The 17953-nt window shown below is 41.0% G+C and overlaps 2 protein-coding genes and 1 pseudogene across 3 annotated transcripts in view; all 3 read right to left on the reverse strand.

Moving 5' to 3' along the window:
• LOC146477060 (excitatory amino acid transporter 1-like) overlaps nt 1-684 on the reverse strand; it is a 24308-nt pseudogene extending 23624 nt beyond the window's left edge. The window contains exon 1 of the transcript XR_014865513.1: nt 53-684. The product of XR_014865513.1 is annotated as an excitatory amino acid transporter 1-like (transcript). The remainder of the gene's footprint in view (nt 1-52) is intronic.
• Nucleotides 1-17953, reverse strand: part of LOC146477062 (uncharacterized) — a 450556-nt gene that overhangs the window by 1565 nt on the left and 431038 nt on the right. The gene's annotated exons all lie outside the window — the stretch shown is intronic.
• LOC146477063 (uncharacterized) lies at nt 7763-9847 on the reverse strand. The gene is made up of 2 exons (XM_085113919.1): nt 9603-9847; nt 7763-8275 (listed from the first exon to the last, which is right to left on the reverse strand). Exons 1-2 carry the CDS (start codon nt 9750-9752, stop codon nt 7763-7765), a joined length of 663 nt encoding a protein of 220 aa, XP_084970045.1. The 5' UTR covers nt 9753-9847.

Here is a 17953-nt window from a genome sequence, read left to right on the forward strand (position 1 = left end):
ATTTAGTTTAAATTCTTTCCGGATGTACATTTGACTAAACTCATTAGCTTACCTGATGAGATCTAAACAGGCATCCAAAGTTCTGTATAAAGGTTCAACTTCCTCATTTCCCTTATCCGTAGTGGTGTTTCCCGGTCGAATGCTCACCACCAACACGATTCCTAGAATCACAGCCAAGATGGTAGTCGAAAAGTAATAAACCAGAGCTCGCCTTCCAACACGACCGGTAGCTTTCGCATCCAAGGCCGCTAAAGCACAAATCAGGCTGGCCACGATCAAGGGAAGTATCAACATTTTCAACATGTTCATGAAGAGCTCTCCGGGAAACCCAATCAATATTAAAACAGTCTTCTTATCTTCGACCTCTTCAATGTCATTCACTGGGCCGTTTACAAGAGCTCCGATCACAAAACCAATTATAACGCCGATTACAATCAGAACAAGCAGCAGATGCGCCACAGCAACGGCCACACTTGCTGTCGCCCTTGAATCGACCATGACCTGCACCTTTTGCCATTCTTCTTGAAAGGGACTGTACAGTTGTGAATTGGTTACAGACTAAGCTAGAGATGTCTCTCTTTACAGCGTGAAACCAAGGGCAAATACAAAGCAGAGCAAACAAAGAAAGCTGTTGATCGATCCTTTTCCAACTGGATCTTGATCACGAACGATTTGATTGGATAGAAGCCAAGACGCAGACCACGTGACGAGGAACAAGGTTTGTTGTGTAGAAAATGTAATTGTTTCTTCATGTTTCTTGACCTGTCTTCATCAGAACGAAATAAGCAAAACAAATCGAGTCGCATTTCCCTGCGGTGCGCTAAAAGTCCCTCCAGTTGCAGGCTATTTCCGCGCGCGTTCTCAAGCATTCCAATAATGTTAACGTACAACAAGAAACGCATCAGCAGTGATAATTATTAAAAAAAAAACGGCTTGTATTCCGTTTTCCGTGGATTTCCACTGTTGCGTTTATACTTTTACTACAGACATAATTTTTTTACTGGCTTCACTCACGTTAATTCGATGGATGGAAACCCTTACGTTAGAGTTCAACTGTTTATGTTTACCGAAGCAGCATATCGCGGTCTCTAATTTTATTTACGTTGTTTCCACTCAGTCACGCACGGACGTAAAAGCTGCAATACGACCTGGTCCAAATTTCGTCAAGTTATATCATTAATCTATATCATGTTTGCTCCAAAACTGAAATCTCCAAGGGTCTCCATGGTCCACCATGCTGGTTTATATGGGACGAAGAGTTGTTAAAATATGGTAATTTTGCAGGCTGTCGATAAAAGAGCACTGATTTGCAAGCACAAGGAAGTATTTCCTGAAGAAAATATATAAGACTTCATTTTATAACATTTTTCCACTGTGTATAAATCATTTTCAATGTCAACCTGTTTCGAAACTGATCCTGAAATTCAACAAAATTACCAAATGAAAGGACTGGTTGAAAGATACATGTAGAGGGTGGGGTGGGCGGAGCAGAGTCGGGGTACGGTGGGTCATCAGTTTTTGAGCCCTTGATAAGGGGTGGGTCGATCAATTTTCTGGTACTCATTGGTTGGGGGGGGGGGAGGGGTGGGTCATCCTATTTTATAACAGGCCGTAGGTACGCATTTATCTGCTAACCCGCAGGCGAAATTGCGAAATTTCACTAAGAAAGAGAAAGCAGCATTCCAGCTTTCTCTAGTATGAGGTAGATCAACAAGACCTGGTAGGGAAATACATCCACCACTTCGCCTAACTTAACATGATGAAACTTTGCAATAGCATAATTGCTTTGGAAATCTCAACAGGAATATTTGTCTGCAAGGGAACCCACAGTTTCCTTATCTTATCCTTCTTCGATGGAGTATTTGCATGTTTTGTCAGCTGAAGGTAAAAATGTTTATTAACAGAGTATTTAATCTCAGTGTACAGTATGTTTGCTTATCATGATGAAAAATCCAAGCAATAAAGTCTGTACTTTATGATTGAATAAATATTCATAACTATTCATAAGCCCTATGTTTTTTTAGGCTTCCTCTTCAATACTTCAGTGCATTTTTTAGTATTTGCATGTAAGGGTTAGAAAATGAACGGAGTGTTCTATGGGAGATAGAGAACGTCATTGAAAAATATAACTTCTCGTTTTTGTAACTCTTTCGCAATCATTTAAATTTGTTTAACTTGGAAAATGCTGGCGAACTCTCCAGGAACTAAATTAGTATGAACGACGTCAAAGTAAGAAAAAATAAAGAAGATTTTGCGTCATACGCTCCCGTTCTCGAGAAAACCTAAAATTTGGTCATTTCACGCTGTTGTTTTGTTGTTTTTTGTCTCTTTACGTAATTTAATGCCGCATTCACACCAAGGCTTAAACACGTTTCAAAGCTGTTTAGTCAGTCATGGGCTCCTGGGGCCCGTTTCTCGAAAGTCCCGGTAACTTACCGGGCCCGATAAATGTCTTTCGTGATAAATGTCTCTTAAAAGAAGTCAATTTTTGTCAGCTTTGAATACTAAATTTTAAAATCTTACAATTCTATGAAAGCATTGGCCAAGTACCATGTCTGTAATCACTGCGTAATCGGCGAAAAAACATTTAAAAATATACTTTTCGGGTCCGGTAAGTTACCGGGACTTTCGAGAAACGGGCCCCTGGTTTAGTTAAACACAGTTTAAAACTGTTTCCTTCATGAAATCTGCTTTCGGATTCTTGTTGACTACTGGTTAAAGTTTACTTGAATCCGTGATGTCTAAGCCAATTAAGTTGAGGGTAAATGGAGGCGATACAGGCGATAGAAAAAAAACACAATAATAACGATAAAATAAAACCACACACACACACAACCACACATAAACACTACAAAACTCGAGTTCGATATTTCAAATCTCCCTCCAAAACAAAGAAGTTGGTTGCAGGGAGTTTTTCGGTTTGGGGCTTCCTGTCGGAATCCCCTGCCACAACGTTCTTCAGACGTCAAGCAGGGTAGGGTAGGGCCTTATTAACTCCCTGGGCGTCAAGGTGACCAATATATATGGCCAAAACGCGCTTGGGGTCTGGAGACGAGATTGCCCAGCAAGCTCTGTGGTAGTAGACTGGCCTTGAGTAAACGCGGGAAACAAGTCCGTAGCTAGTGGCTCTAAATAGTACTTTATTCTCAACGTTCTCTCTCTCACGCTATGTTGAGATTGGGCACCGACAGTCTCGTCCTGTTGATGAATGTTCTGAAGAGGAAAGGGGAGGGTTTGGGTAGGGAAAATCAAACGCAGGACGAAACTTGATGGCTGGTGAAAGAGAGAACGTCAGGGCAAGGGATACCGTGTGCTGCATTTTATACTACAACACTTCGCTTGATCGACAGAATGGCATTGTTCACTTTGTCTCATCTCCTTTTATACGTGAGAGGTGAGACCGCTGAGAATAGTACTTTATTCTCAACGTTCTCTCTCTCACGCTATGTTGAGATTGGGCACCGACAGTCTCTATGTTACAGAGTGTCCTAAAGTCCCAAACCACTGGACCATAAGGAAATCCCGTTCTCAGAATCCCAAACTCAAGGTGCCCCATCCTAAAAATTCGTAAAGTGTTTTAAACGAGATGTAACAAGGTTAAGAATTAAACGTGCGGAAAAGCGGATATAAAGTTTTTTAGACGGTTGAGCTCCATGTAGTTCTCTGTTAGGGCGGCTGTCGCGGAAGAGTCCGCGGATAGCAAATGAGAGGGACTATCCAAACGAAGCACCTCCGCTAGTTTCATGTAGTAGAGAGCAGTTTCTTTGTTATTCCATCCTACATGAGACATTATGTCCGCCAACTGGGAGCCAGATAACGCTAACGTTATGGCTGAGCCCGAACGGAAGCTGTGTAGCGTTTCTCCCTCATCGATCTTAGCTTCTTTCAAATACAGCTTTAAACGAGCTTCTGCCGAAGAACTTGAAAATGGTTTGTTCACAATATGACCTTGGGGATTAGTTGGTCGAAACAAGTAACCATTTGTCACAGAGACGCGTAACTCGGAAGCCACGGCTACATATGTCTCAATAGCTTTAACTGGACACAACTCAGGGTTAGGGTGTCTCCGAATCCCGAAGACGTTAGAGACGCCATCCCTCAGGGTTTTTCCCCATACGTGGTTGAACAACAGCCCATTGTCCTGGGGGAAACGCAGGATCTCTTCTGTTTTCACCATGCCAAGATCTGAACCACGATCACCGCTAAAGAATAACGTTTTGAAAAACGCTTGGTCCCGCGTCAATACAAACAGACCAGAAGGACTAACCGAGCGCTCCGCAATTTTCCGATTTAAAAAACGGGCCAGAAGCAACAATTTGGACAAAAATAGGGGAACTGCTTGCTTTGGCGTGATGCGGGCTCGTAATTGTTCCTCAGTTGACGCCTTAAGATATTTTTGCACTTCGAGTGAAGCGGCAGGGTTACCCAGACCTAGCAGGGAGTTCCACTCTCCACAGCGCCCGGTTTCCTTAAAAATGGCTCGCAGTTTTCCAATGTAGGAGTCGATTGTCTTGAATGCCAGGCGTTTAGGACATTTACACTTAGCTGCGTTTTGAAGGTGGGAATCGGGACACCCATTACTATGTACTATGGTTTTGCCATGTCGGTCTTTCCAGACCAAGAACCGAGAGATGTCAGTGGGGCTTGCCGAAAGGATGGTTTTACTATTCGGAAGGGACGCCAAGAAAGTTTCAAACTCCGTACGAAGTGAGCACTTCTGTTTTGAGTATGACGATTGAAGGGAGGCATTATTTAGGAGTTCCAAACGGTTATCTATCGCTTGAAGGTCGACTGAGAGTTTAGGGCTCGGGACACTTAGGGAGACTGTTTTCCTCCTGTAGCCGCACATTTGGCAGAAAAAGAACAGCTTGTCGTTGGGGTGGCTGCACGAAGGACATGACACGGCTGGTACAAACGCTCGAACGGCTGGAGGTAAGTCCTAAAGGATATGAAAGTAAAACAAACAGTTCCTTCTTTATCCTTTAGATTTGTTTTGACATAAATGTATAAATGAAGCTATAAAACAACTGTCAACAGATGTATACTGGAAAACAATGATTTATTGACAACATTGATTTCACTGAAGTAATGGATGGAGCTAAATTAATGGGAGAATTGGCAAATTTAAAGATAGCTAAGTGTTCTTTGTTTGGCTCGTGCGCTAACCAAGAGCTACTACTTGCTTATCCGATGCGGAACACCCAGAGGTCCCATGGGATAGGCCAATTGTTTGAAAACCCGTGTTTAGAGGGAGTGAGGAGCGCTCCAACGGTTCCGGCAACGGCCAGCAGGTATCGGGAAGAACATGTAGACGTTAACAAGGGCCACCAAAAATGCCTTGGGCATACGTCTGGTACTACGATAGTGTAGGATAATTGCAGGCTTCTCATATACTTGATAACATGAGGTATTAGGCAGATCGGGGGAAAGGCGTATGGGTTCTTGAATACAAACGGATCGTACAGATCGGGCGATTGCGCGAACACGTTCACCCCCAGGGATCCCGGCAGAGGGTTTTCAGAGAAGAAAGGTAACTTGGCACCTGACAAGTCGGATTGGGCGTTTGAAGGGCGTGCCATTAGATCGACAGAGTGCCCATTTTCGCCGCCATACCACTCTTGTACTACTATCCATAGGGATGGGCACAATTTGGCATCCTGTAGGCTAAGGCGTCGCGAGGGGAAGTCGGCTTGGTTCTGAGAACTAGGCACAAAAGTAAGGTGCAAATCGATGTTGAGTTTCGTCATTGTGTTGAATAATTTCTTCAAGGCGCTAGAAAGCGATTGAGAACGAGAGCCCTGTCGATTCCATGAACGGACTAGAGCCATGCTGTCGACGAAGGCGTCGACCCACGAGTTTTTGATGGTATCAGCGAATGATTCAAGGACATTATTGAGCGCTAAGGTCTCCTTAGTGGCGATATCGGCTTGTATTGTTGAGGCGTCCCAGTAATCATAAACGTTCGCCTCAATGGCACCCGGACTCAGTGCACCTCCCCAAGCGAAGCGAGATGAGTCGGAGAACAACCTGACATGTGTGTGTTTCTCAGACCGCCAGGGAAGAAAACCGTCCCAGGTCTCAAGGAATAGCCAGTGCTCAATTTCATTCTTTAGAGCGGCAGACATCTTTACAGGTCGAGCAGAACGCGTGGCGCGAGACACAGCTAGGTTTATTTCATTAACATAAAGCCTTGCGCCCGGAACTGCCAAGCTCATGGACACGCATTTACCGCTAAGCCTTTGCAAGGTTAGTAGGTCCAGGTTATCGCGAGCCAACGTTTCTTTGATGAGACGAAGAAGCTTTTCTTTTTTATGGGGTAACAAGGTAAACGCCTGTAGTTCAGAATCGATACCGAAACCAAGGTATGGCACCTGTTTTTTCGGGGTAAGGTGAGACTTCGCCAGACCGATAAAGTAGCCGAGGGAAATTAAGATGTAGCACGTGAGAAAAATACCCGCGACGGCCAGAGCAAAATTCACTTCATCCCTTGAGGCGAGGGCTTGATAGGCGGCTGGTAAAATGCCACCTGGAAATGACAGTTGGCCATTATGGCGGTCGTCAATGTACAACGAAGAGGGAATGTTCCATGAACGAAGTCTGTGTGACGCAACTAGACCAGTCGTATGATATATATAGGCCGAGGATTTCCAGCCAAAAGGAATACATTCACTCACAAAATACCAACCTCCCCACTGGAAGCCAAAGTAAGTTCGACTGCTGGGGTGAAGTTTGATGTGGTCATATCCTGACTTGTCGTCGCACACTGTTTGGTAAAATCCTTTATTGACATACTTAGGCAAGTGTTGGACGCTATCCAAGGCAAACGGACGGTCTTCGATCCACAGATTAAGAAATCTATCGTCGTTGCAGAGACGCGGCTTGCTAGGCTCGACAGTGAGGGGCATAATAAGGTGGGGTGGGGTGCATTCTCCGACTTTGCCCCACAAAGAAATAGCACCGGAACGCAAACGGTCCAGGAGCGTATCAGAAATAAACGAGGCAAAAGGTTTGCACGACAGGTGGTTGGGGAAAACGCAAGGCGGTGGACTATCACACTCGTAATTCCGTCCCTTGTAACTACCCTTAAACGGTCTAAAGAACTTCGTTACGTCTACACCGTTAGTAATCCAATCACGGACTTCAGAGAAGCGCTCATCGTTCATATCATTTAATAAAGCATTCCATTGTGGTGCATGGCGATGGAGTTCCCCTGCTAGGAAGTGATCTGGATCGCGGAAAACAAGGCGAGACATATCCGCTAATGAATTTCCCTGTAACACGAGGGCGATATCCTCATCAGAGATGTGGGAATTGTTTGCCATCCCTTGGGCCTCATCAACAACAGAACCATCGATGCTTATCCACTGTAACTTATTCATACCAACTGTGTTAGGCTTGAAACCGGGATGCTTTTCCCAATCGTGAAAGCAAGGGTCTGACAGCTAAAAGGAAAATAAAAAAGAACTTGGAAATAAATTAGGGCCCAAGGAATGGCAAACTCAGCCCCGGTAATCCGAGAGGGAAAGTGAGCTTCCCTTTGAGAATGCCACCCGAGGGGGGAAGGGTGCGATCGAAAAGATAATTGGTTCCCACATCTATGAACAGCGTAGCGAGTCGTAAAATATGTAAGTAATAATATGTTAATAAAACCCTGGGGGGGTGGGTATAATGTATATGAATAAACAAACATTGTGATGCAATAGTGTTCATTTGACTTTAATAGTACTAAAACGCATACAAAATGAGGATCGGGCAGATTCTGCTACTGAGATGTCGGTCGAGGCTGGTTATGACCTGGACCGCCTGAAGAAAAATAGAGGGTCGTCGGAGACCGCTTAAAACATTGCGTAGACTTGTGTCCGGGCGTACCACATCTGTAGCAGGTCACTCGAGGGTGTGACGAGAACCTCTGACTGCCTCTGGCCTGAGGACGCGAGTAAGGCGAGGGACGTCTAAACGACTTGTCGACCTTGGAGATTGTGTCAAAGATTCTTGTAAATTCCTTGTCCGCGAGAAGAGCCAAAAAGTAAGCTTTAAACTGCTCTTTCGGCACGTGTATTTTCTCTCTTAGGGTGGCTGCTATGATGTCAAAGCTGGCGGCCTTATCATCACCAGTTGTCTTCGCTACGGAGACGAGCTCCTCCGCGAGGCGCAAGGCCTCGTATTTGTCGAAGTCCTCCAGGCGGCGACTACCATAATGGGTAATGCGATTCTTTAAAGCCTGAATGGAGGTCCCTTGGGCATTTTCCAAAAATTTAATTCTTTCTTGCAAAGCCTGAATGAGAAAATGAAATAGACAGATGTATTGCGAAGTGTAATTTCATACCGCTTAGCGGCGATACAAAAACATTCGTAAATGAGTACAAGCATTGTGATAAGACCCGGTAAAGCGGCAGGGAATCTTTTGTTCCGACAAAGTCGGAGTGCAAATATAACAATTAACAGAACAATACGAAAATAAACAATTCAAGTAGAACAATGTGGCAAACAAGCACTCAGAAATGGCAAATTAAGACAATTAAAAAATGAAGAGTGAGAATAATCGACAAAGATCGCACAAAGATAACAACTAGTTCTCTGCTGAAGTATGTTTTGAGGTCAACAAAATTGAAAAGCTTTTGAAGCTAACCGAGAATTAGAATGTACACATAATCGGCAAAAATAGCGCATATAAATAAAATTCAGAAAGTGGTAAGTCGACTTCAAGTAGCCCGCAAAACTACAAAACTATACGTGTTGAAGCAGGGCAAAAAATTAATTAGAAAGTCAATCTAAAGCCGCCCGCAAAGCTAAAAGCTACTCGTTTTGAAGCAGGGCGCAACATGAATTGTAAACACATTATCAGCAGGGCGTAACAATAATTACGAAGTCAATTTCAAATTGCCCGCAAAGCTAAAAGCTACATGTTATCAGCAGGGCGTAACAATAATTACGAAGTCAATTTCAAACTGCCCGCAAAGCTAAAAAACTACACGTTTGAAGCAGGGCGTAACAATAATTACGAAGTCAATTTCAAATTGCCCACAAAGCTAAAAAGCTACACGTTTGAAGCAGGGCGTAACAATAATTACGAAGTCAATTTCAAATTGCCCGCAAAGCTAAAAAGCTACACGTTTGAAGCAAGGCGTAACAATAATTACGAAGTCAATTTAAAATTGCCCGCAAAGCTAAAAAGCTACACGTTTGAAGCAGGGCGCAACAATAATTACGAAGTCAGTTTCAAACGGCCCGCAAAGCTAAAAAGTTACACGTTTGAAGCAGGGCGGAACATGAATTGTAAACAGAGTTAAAACTGCCCGCAAAGCAACCAAGTACACGTTATCAGCAGGGCACAACATAATTGCGAAGTGAATTTTAAATTGCCCGCCAAGCCAGGGCGCAACATGAATTGTAAACATGCCCGCAAAGCAACGAAGGTCGCACGTTCAGAAGCAGGGCGTAAAATAAACTGGGGGGCAAAGAGAAAATTGCCCGCAGAGCTACAAAGCTACACGTTTAAAGCAGGGCATGACTTGAGCTGAAAACAGACTTAAAGCTGCCACGGGAATACGAAGTGCAAGAACACGTGTACGATACTGGAGTAAAACAAAAATTGAACAAACCTCCAAAGTGACTTGTTCTCCAGCGGCGTTTTGAGGAGGTTCTTCTGCGTTTGGTGGAGGCGGAGGCGGTGGTGGTGGTTGAACAACCGCGGCCGCTTGAGCTGCTGGAAGGTTTTCCTGTGCCGGGACTTGTACAGCAGGGTCCGCCATTTTGAACTATGCTCTTTCGCTTGATCGACAGAATGGCATTGTTCACTTTGTCTCATCTCCTTTTATACGTGAGAGGTGAGACCGCTGAGAATAGTTGCAGCGTTTTTACATGTTCTCGTTTAATATTCGCCAGCTTATCGCCATCCGGTTGTTTGTTTCAAAGACTTCTTGGACTCCCACAGGTACGTATAAGTCAGGTTATCTCCAAATATTTACTCGTGTGCTCGAACAACGGATTACCGTACAGTAGGTTACAGTGTATGTGCCTATCTCATGGACGCACCTCTTCGGACTTTACGTATTTATGTTTCGTTTATTCCTCGTAGACTTTAAATAAAACCCGTAAGATAGGTTCTAATGAGTTATTGATCTATAGTCTACTTTTGCTAGCTTGCGACCGGTTTCGTTCAGTCAAAAAAACAAGGTTTGCTTCCAAGTAAGAATTACGAGTTAACTGTTTCACATTTTCGAGCAACTTCACGGGAAAAAACTTGTTATATTTTTGTGAGGTAAGTTATGCCTATATTCTTGGACAGCGCGAAGGCCAAAGGTATTTTTAAGTTCAACAACAGTTTCATAAGCGGCAAAATACAGTACCGGTTGAAACTATTAGACCATTTGCACACGGTAAGAGCCTCGTCTTTGCCTATCGGGATTTCCGCGAATTCACCGCGGTGGGACGAAACCACGACCGCAGCAAAGATGAAAGCAACCAAAAGCCGCAATGAATAAGATACGACAACAGGCCTTATCACGGTTTTCGACACCATTTTGACGGGTAGGCAAACAGGCTTGAAATAACAGTGTTTGTATGGAAATCCGATGTCAAATATTTTTCATAAAACATCTGAAAAAATTATGAATTGGAAACTTCTGGCACTAGGAAAAGGATTTTAGGAACAAAATTGGAGGGATGTAGCTGTGCCAGAAAGCGTCCAGTCGTGTTTTGAACTTTCCATACATTTCCCTGTATTTTTTTCCCGCGAACTATTTTAGTAGCAGCTCACAGCTGGTTCGCTATGCAGACAAATGTAGGGAAAGTTCAAAACACGACTGGACGCTTTCTGTCACAGCTACATCCCTCTAATTTTGTTCTTAAAATCCTTTTTCTAGTGCCAAAAGTTTCCAATTCATAAATTTTTCAGAAGCGATGTTTTATGAAAATTATTTGACATCGGATTTCCATACAAACACTGTTATTTCAAGCCTGTTTGCCTACACGTCAAAATGGCGTTGAAAACCGTGATAAGGCCTATGCCTCTCTCGTAAGCGACAACCCTTGGGGTACGACAAAGTGGGCGCTTATGGAAAAGATCAACAAAACAAGCTTAATACTAGATTGATTGATTAATTAATTACAAAAAAAAATGAGCTTATCAGCTAAAATTAGGCAAATAGTTACATTTTCTGCAGAGACAATCTTATGGCATTTCTATTCCATGGCTTGAGGAAAAGATTGAAACCACCGGCATATTTCAAGTTGAATTGCGCCTGGACTATCTACTGTTATTATTTGTCAGCGGTCCGGGGTAGCGTCATTTAAAATTAAACATTTGTCACTTCTGAGTAATAATAATAATCTTTATTGAGGAAATCAATTTCACTCTGATAAGTGATTTACAAAAGAGTCCTTGAAAATTAAAAAGAACAAAAAAGGAAAAATACAGCTAATATATGAATATATAAGACTTAGACTAAAGACTATTTACATTTCTTAACACTCTTTAATTATTTACTAACGATCATACGTGATTATGTTGGGTGGTTGCTTACAAGAAACAGAAAACAGAAGAATATGTCAATTTTCTGGCCTAAAAGTGGTTGCGGTCCCTTAAGAAATTTGAGTTGTGGTCGCTTACGAGAGAGCTCTTGAAACGGTATTTAACTGAGAAACAAAACGTTTTATACGATGTGGTCGCTTACGGGAGGTGATCGCTTACGAGAAGTGGTCGCTTTGAGAGAGTTGACTGTAATTACTATTATCAGGGTATTGTTAAAAAAAAAAACATACAAAAGAATGTGTGAGGACTCATTGAATCGAAAGCCAAACGACCAACAATTTGTTTTGTGGACTGAATTTTTTTTTGTAGACTGATGTTTCTTTTTCTACATTGGGAACTTGTTCAGTTTTTGTCACCCTACAGGCAATAATCACGGAGCAACAGAAATAGTTTCAGTCTAATTCTTGCCGTTAATGCCACACAGACAAGAAAGATTTTTGTTTAATTAGCCTCCTGATGTAAAGTGCGCAATGCCATATATAAGAATGACACTGATCAAGATCGCGAGGTTTGCACCATTTTTATTCAAAATATGCAGTCGGATTACGGCACGGATGTGGACGAAAACAAACTGTGTTTTGTTGTTGTTGGCCCAGGTGCAGCTGGAAGTGCCAGAGAAGTGAGGCCTTAAAATGGTCACGCAATAGAAGTCGCCAGTCACGCCAATCGCCGAGTGGTGTCCCCCAAATTAATGCCAAACGTGTCTAGTGGTCCTTACTTTAGTTTATTACTCTACGTTTCATTAGAGCTTGTGTGTTTGGATACTTTAAACGGAACAGTGACATTAATATGAAGCAAAATAAACAACAAAATCAGTGTTTTTGTAATGGCTATTGGAATCCATGCAATTTTCAAAGATAATCGACCAAACAATTATTCTAAAAAGCCGTAAAAGACAAAGCAATGTATGGTGTTTTTTTCTAAATTGAAGCTTTGTTATCTCTGAAAAATGCATGATTACCCCCAATCTTTACTTGGTATACCAAGAGCTCTTGCTGAGTTCTGCTTTCTCCGCAAAGTTTTAAACCACGCAAAAATATCCCTGTATTACTAGGCATCACCCATAGGAATCCTGAGTATCTCGAGATGCGCAGAACGTATGCGCAGTAGCAAAAGTAGGCACCATCCTTAATTGCATAAGAAAGAAGCGTAATAATAAATCGAAGAGTAAGCAAGAAGTAAAAAATAATCCAAGAGCACAGAAGTAATCACTTTTGCTCCATAAATATTGACTAGGAAAAACACATGTAAAAGAAGTAATTTTCCGTGTTTTTCGTCCTGACCCTGGCAGGACTAGATGCTGAAATAATAAAATGTTTTACCATTAATTTTGAATGCGGGTCTTGTATTGTTTACTAGATAGTAACGCCATCTAATATGTTTGAAACAAATTCTCCTCAAAGGACTCCTTGGGATTAGCGATTGTTATCGATTACTGTCAATTGCTATCAATAATTATTATCCATTATCTCAATCAACAATAATCAATAATAAATTCTTTCTGTGAGTTCAATTGTTATCGATAACTGATTTCAATCGATTTCAATCACCGATTGATATCGATTGTATCGATTGATTTCCGATATCTATTTATATCAATTGACTACGTGTGGCTGACCTTTGCATTGCTTTGCGTATCAAAAGGAAAATTGCGAGTGAAGTTTAATTGTTTTGTACATTAAGCATATAACTTTAGGCATAATCCAAAATATTGTTACATTTACCAGTTCAATTCATGAATTTACTTGAACAGAGTGCTTTGATTATTTCCCTTCTGAGTGAGAGCTTCCGTAAGCCCAACAGTTTGCATATTGTAGAAGTTATTGTCACTCGAAGAACTTGAAAACAAAGTGAACAATAGCCTATTCAAACCCAACCGCATCCTGACCTTTACCACAGCTTAAGTTAGCCGGAAAAACCTATGCCAAACCGGGTTTTCATTGCGGTTAGACAGGGTTTTGCCAAGGTAAAACTGCGGAGGCAAAATGGCGGCAAATGGTCCAATAGTTTCAAGCGGTACTGTATTTTAATTTAACATTGCTTGTTTGGAGGAACATTTATCCCCTTAAGTGAATACAACCGGTAAACAAGATTTACTGATAAGTTAAAACTTGGCTATATATTTTTTCTCAAGTTTTGTGATTTGAAACCCCGCCAGGCAAGTACAAGTTGTATTAAGTGTCATTGAGCCCGACAGGGGGATGGTAAAAAAAAAGTCGCACTACGAGCCTAAGTGGCCCACACGGCCGGAGGTTAATCCGGTTTCTGTAGCATGCAGCAACTAGGAGTATTACTATTCCCCCCTGGATGGGATGTCAGTCCATTGCAGGGTTACCCTCAGCAGTATGTCGCCGGTACCAATTTATACACCTGGGTGAAGAGAGACAATGTGGAGCAAAGTTTCTTGTCTAAGGAAATTACTATCACACCAAGATGGGGTTCAACAATTTATTGACAAAAGATGAACAGGCTAACAACTTAATATTGACCCTCACCTTATGGGTGGGAGGGTAGGGTTTCAAGGCCTAACAGAGATTGTCCAACACGAGAGTGAACTCGAGCACACGTCCTAATGACGTCACTGGTTCTGAGTGGCCAGTGACCATGCGCTATTAATTACAAGCATTAACTCTTGCAACTTAATCCTACCCAACAACACAGTAATGAAGAGACCAACCTGGCCTCAAACCAACGACCCTCTAATTGTCCAATTGAAAGTCGACGCGCTTATCACTACACCACCACGCCTCCACAGGGGGATAGTAGAGATGCTTTTTTTCTCATGAGCCACATGTTTTATTAAAAGGCTCGTTATATGTATGAAATAAAATTCTGGGATAATCTGGAATTAGATAACATGCGATGTATGGCAAAAAATTTTCTCACAAAACCTTCCATAACAGATTGTTTAGCTTTAATACTTGAGGAAGGTCTCTCCCAAACTGACTTTAAAATGCTTTTTTAGTCAGGAAAAAGGTAGCATATACTTTCAATATTACTTAGTTTTTCTAAGTTGATTTTAACCCCTAATATCAAAGAACAAACTCTCCTATCTTGTCCCCAAGCCAAGAGAAGTTATTAAGTAATGTTTAAAAATGATCAGGAGTGTTTTATCTGGTTTAAAACCACGAGGCGCAGCAGAGTGGTTTCAGACCTGATAAAACACGTACTGCAAGTTTTTTGAACAGCTTCAAAAACATTCCTGGAAAAGCGTGTGTCAATAGAAATATAGAGTTCATAACAATTATGCTTTTGTGAACGTTGGAAATTAGCATACGAGAAAAACACTGCATACTAATGGAGTGTTTTATCAGCTGATAAAACACCGCATACTAATAAGGAGGAGGTTTGTCAATATAAAGTCATTGCGTGTGATGTATTATCAACCATTTGATAGGTCAAGGGGCTTATGAATTATTAATGAGTTTTGAAAAATTTCGAGAAAATTCACCTTGGGTGATTATATCCTTAATTTTCATGACCTCGAAGGTTGGATAAGTATTGATATTACCGGGAGAAATTTGATGCTCATCACTGTTAGGGCTTAAAGGGTTAGTCATCTAAGAATGACCGTCTAAGAATAGGGACTACCTGTCCGAGATCTCCTACAATAGTTTTCACAATTACTGAGAAACCTCAGGTATTCAATCAGCTAATCTTTAGGATGTGTTTACGTAAGGAAGGAACGATATACTAGAAATGTCCCGCCCTTGTGTGGTAAGTTATTGTGATAAATGCAAAAATTGTCTAAGAATAGGCACATATACTGTAATATTGTTTTCTTTGATTTTGAGCTTAAGTTCATATATAAGCCTATTTGGAAATTCACTTTTTGTGTTAAATCCATATTTAGTTTGTAGAGAAAGACCAAACTTTGTGACACCACGATGAACTTCCCATGAACGCTAACTGTGCACTGCTGCTATTGTTGAAGAAGCTAGACTTGAGCTTATATCATATACAAAACATTTTCAATTTGTGGATGGGATCAATCCTATAACTGTGGTAAGTTGGTTTAAAAGTTTCATTGTATTTTTTGAGTGGTTGTTAACAAATCAAGGCATGATCGAGCAAACCGAAATAACTAAGGAAACTGGTTTAATGAATATTGTTTCGGGTATGCTGTCCAACTTTATCATTTTGTCAGGATCTAATAATAATTATTAATGTAGGACCTCTCAGCATTACATTACTTCAACACCACAACACTTGCCAAATTGGCAACCTTTGTGACAATTTTAGTTGCCTTTTTTTCTGCTGATTCTGGTCAGCAAACCAGTCCCAGCTTGGAGTCTGATCGTCAATAATAGATTTTTGTGAGGATGGAGTCGAGATTATTAACTCATTTTAACCAGTACTGTATCTCATATTTTAGCCGCATTGTTTTGGTGACAAATGTAAAATTCTCCATATGTCTCATGAATATTTCACTGCTAAATTTGCATATTGACGTCAAAGATAATTACATACTTTTGCATTTTAAAACAGTCAATGCCAAATAGCAAACGTCAGGCTGCTGTTTGTCTTAAAACGGCTGATTTTCTCTTTGTTGGAAAAAGGTGTCAGTTTAAGTTTTTCTTCAGCCTGTCAGCCACAGCTATCAAGCAAACTTCAAAAATTATTCAAAATTCACATGACATGCGTGATGTTACCCACGTCTATCCATAACAACATTAATGACTAAAAGTGTTTTTTGTTTTAGTACGTGTAACCATACTGCAATTGTTTCGATAGTATATTTACTTAAATAAAACATTTTAGGTGAGAGGATTTTATGTTCGGACAACTAAAATCTGGAAAGTACTCGTCTGATGGACGAGTGAAATGAAAGAAAATTTTTGTGTCCTGCAAAGATGAAAGTTTTAAGTTTTAACAGTAAGCTTCCATAACATTTTTGTTCCAAGAACCACTGTAAATTTTGTTCCTTGTCTCGTGTTTGTCGCCGAATGAAACTTGATGCATGTGAACAGTCTTGGTTCAACCTAGCATGTGACTAAAAATCTTCCCTGTGTGTTCATACAGTACCGCGTAGAACTATAGACCCATTTGCCACGTCGTTGCCGCGGGGTAACTCGCGGCTTTCCCTCGGTTTTCCTGCAGTAGGACGCTTTTTTGCCTAGGTTCCATCGGGGTTAATGGCTCCAAAGTTACCGCAGGAAAGTTCACCTAGGTAAAACCTCGGTAAAGAAAAGACGCGGTAGAGTTTGAATAGGCTTTTTTCTCCTTTGTGTTTTGGTTCAACAACTTCTAATGGCAAGACATTAACTAGGGAGGACGATCATGTGTGATACACATACCATTTTGAGCCCTTGAACCATTTGAAGAAAATGAGAATCCATTTTAGGGTATCCGACTGCATTTGAAAAATCCTTTTAGGAAGATTCTGATTTAAAATCTCAAACCTCGGTATACCCAAAATTCTTACATACATACATACATACATACATACGTTTATTGACCACTTCCCCAAAGGGGCTTTTCAGTGGCAATTACAAAGAAAAGGATAAAAATAAAAACATATACAAATTATTTAAAGTTACAATTGCAAATCATTAGGATATCATTCTTCCCTCTTAAATTTGTCTAAAAGCACCCCTCTAAGCTTATTCCTAAAACTATTGACATCAATGCATAACTTAATATCATTATTTAAATTATTCCAGATGTTCACTGTCCTATAGTAAAAAGTCTTCTGTCCAGTAGCAGTTCTAAATAAAGGAATATTTAGCATCTGCGAATTTCTGGTGTCTAATTCCCGTTTACTTACAGTACTATGTGTAATTAATTTATCGCTAAAGACTTCTTGAGGAAAATGCGCATATTCACTATCGAAGCTTCGAAGCGTGCAGATTTGCTTAAGAAAAAACGAGCAAACTTGAATTTTCGACACAGTCTGTGCAGTTCCATTTGCCGGAGATTTTAAAATCATTTATAAATTGAAAACAAATAATATTTCGGCATGTTTTGTGTCGCTCATCGCACGAATAATAATTGCAATTCCAACACATTGTTACTCCTGACTTGACAAGCTGTTTGATGCAACACAGCAGCGTTCCAGAATGTTAGTCCGTGGTTTACTTTGTATTTCTTGCCAAGTAATTTCAATTTTAAGTTGGGAGAAGCAAAAGAAAACAAAACCTGACCTACGAAATTTACGTTTTAAAAAAAATGTTCGCACGTGATGATGTTATTGTAACTTGAAACCTTTGTGTCGGCTTCGCAAATTTTGTCGCTTGTGTTTACAGTCTATTTTAAACCTCTTTCTTTTAAAATGAACTTGGCACTGCAACAAGAATAATATTCATTCTCAATAACCGATCTTTTTAGAACACTGCTTGCTCTAAATTCAGAAGATGTTTTTGGCAGCTGTTTGGTTGGACACGTATAAAAAAAGCCGACGGCGGTGGTTCCCACAAGTGC

The sequence above is a fragment of the Pavona decussata genome, unplaced genomic scaffold, assembly GCF_977016875.1.
Source record: "Pavona decussata unplaced genomic scaffold, jaPavDecu1.1 SCAFFOLD_72, whole genome shotgun sequence".
NCBI classification, from domain to species: Eukaryota; Metazoa; Cnidaria; class Anthozoa; order Scleractinia; family Agariciidae; genus Pavona; species Pavona decussata.